We start from the raw sequence: 2,144 nt of genomic DNA on the forward strand, positions 1-2,144 counted from the left end.
ATTAATTTCCTCAAAGTTTCTGTATAGTTCTCATTTTATTATAATCTATCTTCTACGTACGTGTCTCAGTCATGTAACATATATATGTATATATTGAAGCCGGGATGGGTGAGAGGACAGACATGATACAACTTCTCTTCATGCTTTAATAATTAATGCAATTCCCATCTCAAATTTCAGACCCAATGTGAGCAGAGAAGGATAAATAGATCGATGACAGCTATAATTAAGAAATTAGCAACGAAATAAATTAATTTCTATGACAAAGAGGTGAAAACATTGGGATGCACACAAGACATGGTCAAATTCAAAGTCACAGATTTGTAGATCATAATTTCATCATTGGCTTTAATGGGGCATTGGATCCATCTTGGTGAGAAAATCATTGTCTTTCGTTTTCTTTACAAATGGATGCTCGTGCAATTCATGAGCAAGGCACAACTGGATGTTAGAACAAATCTGGGATATATGTATATATGTGCATGTATATATCTATATATATGTATATTCTTGTCGATATTTAAAAGGCCATGAAGACACCATAAAGGCTGCAATGCAGATAAATTAAGGACAGTTTGCCAAGCAATGCAATTAAGTCCATAAAGGCAAATTGAAGGTGGAATCAAAATATATAACTGCCATAGATATGCTTCATATGTACACGCCTCGTCTTTAACCTTTCTCCATCTCGATAGCAGAAGATGAAAAGATTAAAAGAAAATAAGAAAAGAAGGAGATCGAACATATATATAACTAGAAAGGGTATATTTATAGCCATTGATGACCTTATTTACCATTCAAAACCTCACTGGCATTAACAAGATGCCGCATTACATCGACTTGAGCTCTAAGCGAGGCTATATAATCTAGAGTTTCTTCTATCAAAGAGAATTCATCCATGGATTCTCCACCAGGGATGAGCCTTTTCAACACTTGGGTTCGTTTCTTTACCAATCTCTTCGCAACAGAAGTTGCCATAGCCATTTGGGGCTCCATTTTCTTGATTCTACGGCTCCTGCGGGTCTCCTTCAAGATTTTCTTGCTCCTAAGAACTATCTTCTTGTGTGCATTAAGCGACGAAACTGAAGCTTTCTTAATTATCTTCTCCGAGTCAGTGCCCAGAATTTGATCAACAAGGGCTTTGTTCTCACTATCTTTTGAAGCATTGGCAATTAGGGCCCGACTCCAGGAAGTTCTGGCATTTCTGGCCGAAGCCATGGCCACATCTGCAGAGAGCTTTATGGCCTTCTTCCTCTCGAAAATGCCCATCTGCTCCTTTGAAGCGCCGCAAAATTGGAGACCCATTACCCATTTCTTGAGGAAATCTTGCTTGAGAGAGCTTGGACTTCGCATCCTGTGGAAAGAAAGAAACCAATATCAGAGGATTCATTATCTCAATTATATATGGTGTATGCATTTTGGTACAAGTTACAAAACATAAGGAAAGATTAATCGATTAAATTTATTTAAAGGCTTTAATTTGATGGTTGAACCTAGTGGAAGCTCATCAAACTAGTAACATATATAAGAATGAAGATAATATATATATATATATATATCTGTATGTATCAACTTAATTAAGCTCATAAAATTTCATGCATAGATTTGGCTATGGAAGCCAGAAAAAGTGACATTAAGGCGAGGTGCTAAATTCATACATACCTCACTAGTACTGAAATTGTTCTATATATTGAATGGGAGACAAAATCATGCCAAAGTCTCTGTATGTCTTAAGGTTGCAGGAGAGAGATTTAGTTTCTGGGGATCCAACAAAGTGTATGATCTGCAACCAAGAAATTCAGAGAGAGAGAGAGAGAGAGAGAATGAGAGGCAGAAGAATGTGGAGAAAGACCATTTATTTGCTCAAAGAAAAGGGCGTGAAGAGGTGGGGCTGGAAGAGAAAGACACAGCACATGCAAGCACATGGGAATGGGTGGCCCACCATCCAAAAACCCTTGGGGAATATTGAAAATTAATTTCAAGCTCATATATAAAACTTCCCTTAATCTCATGCAAACCTAACATTTGCAACTAATTATCAATGACTAACAGTATCATCATTTATACCCATGACAACCAATATATATATACATACTGAATAGACTCATTCCTTCAATCTCCAGTGTTTATAAATGTTCTGTGAT

At 36.8% G+C, this 2,144-nt stretch overlaps 1 protein-coding gene across 1 annotated transcript; it reads right to left on the reverse strand.

Annotated features, from left to right (window-relative positions):
- Positions 1-621: 621 nt before the first annotated feature.
- LOC127806575 (transcription factor IBH1-like 1) lies at positions 622-1,822 on the reverse strand. Its single transcript, XM_052343953.1, has 2 exons — positions 1,663-1,822; positions 622-1,354 (listed from the first exon to the last, which is right to left on the reverse strand). The coding sequence occupies exon 2, from the start codon at positions 1,351-1,353 to the stop codon at positions 787-789; it is 567 nt and encodes a 188-aa protein (XP_052199913.1). The 5' UTR covers position 1,354; positions 1,663-1,822; the 3' UTR covers positions 622-786.
- Between the last annotated feature and the right edge of the window lie 322 nt (positions 1,823-2,144).

Source organism: Diospyros lotus, chromosome 7, assembly GCF_014633365.1.
Source record: "Diospyros lotus cultivar Yz01 chromosome 7, ASM1463336v1, whole genome shotgun sequence".
Classification (NCBI taxonomy): domain Eukaryota; kingdom Viridiplantae; phylum Streptophyta; class Magnoliopsida; order Ericales; family Ebenaceae; genus Diospyros; species Diospyros lotus.

Coding starts and splice junctions, on each gene's coding strand:
- LOC127806575 (XM_052343953.1), bottom strand. CDS start 1,353: ATGCGAAGTCCAAGCTCTCTCAAGCAAGATTTCCTCAAGAAATGGGTA.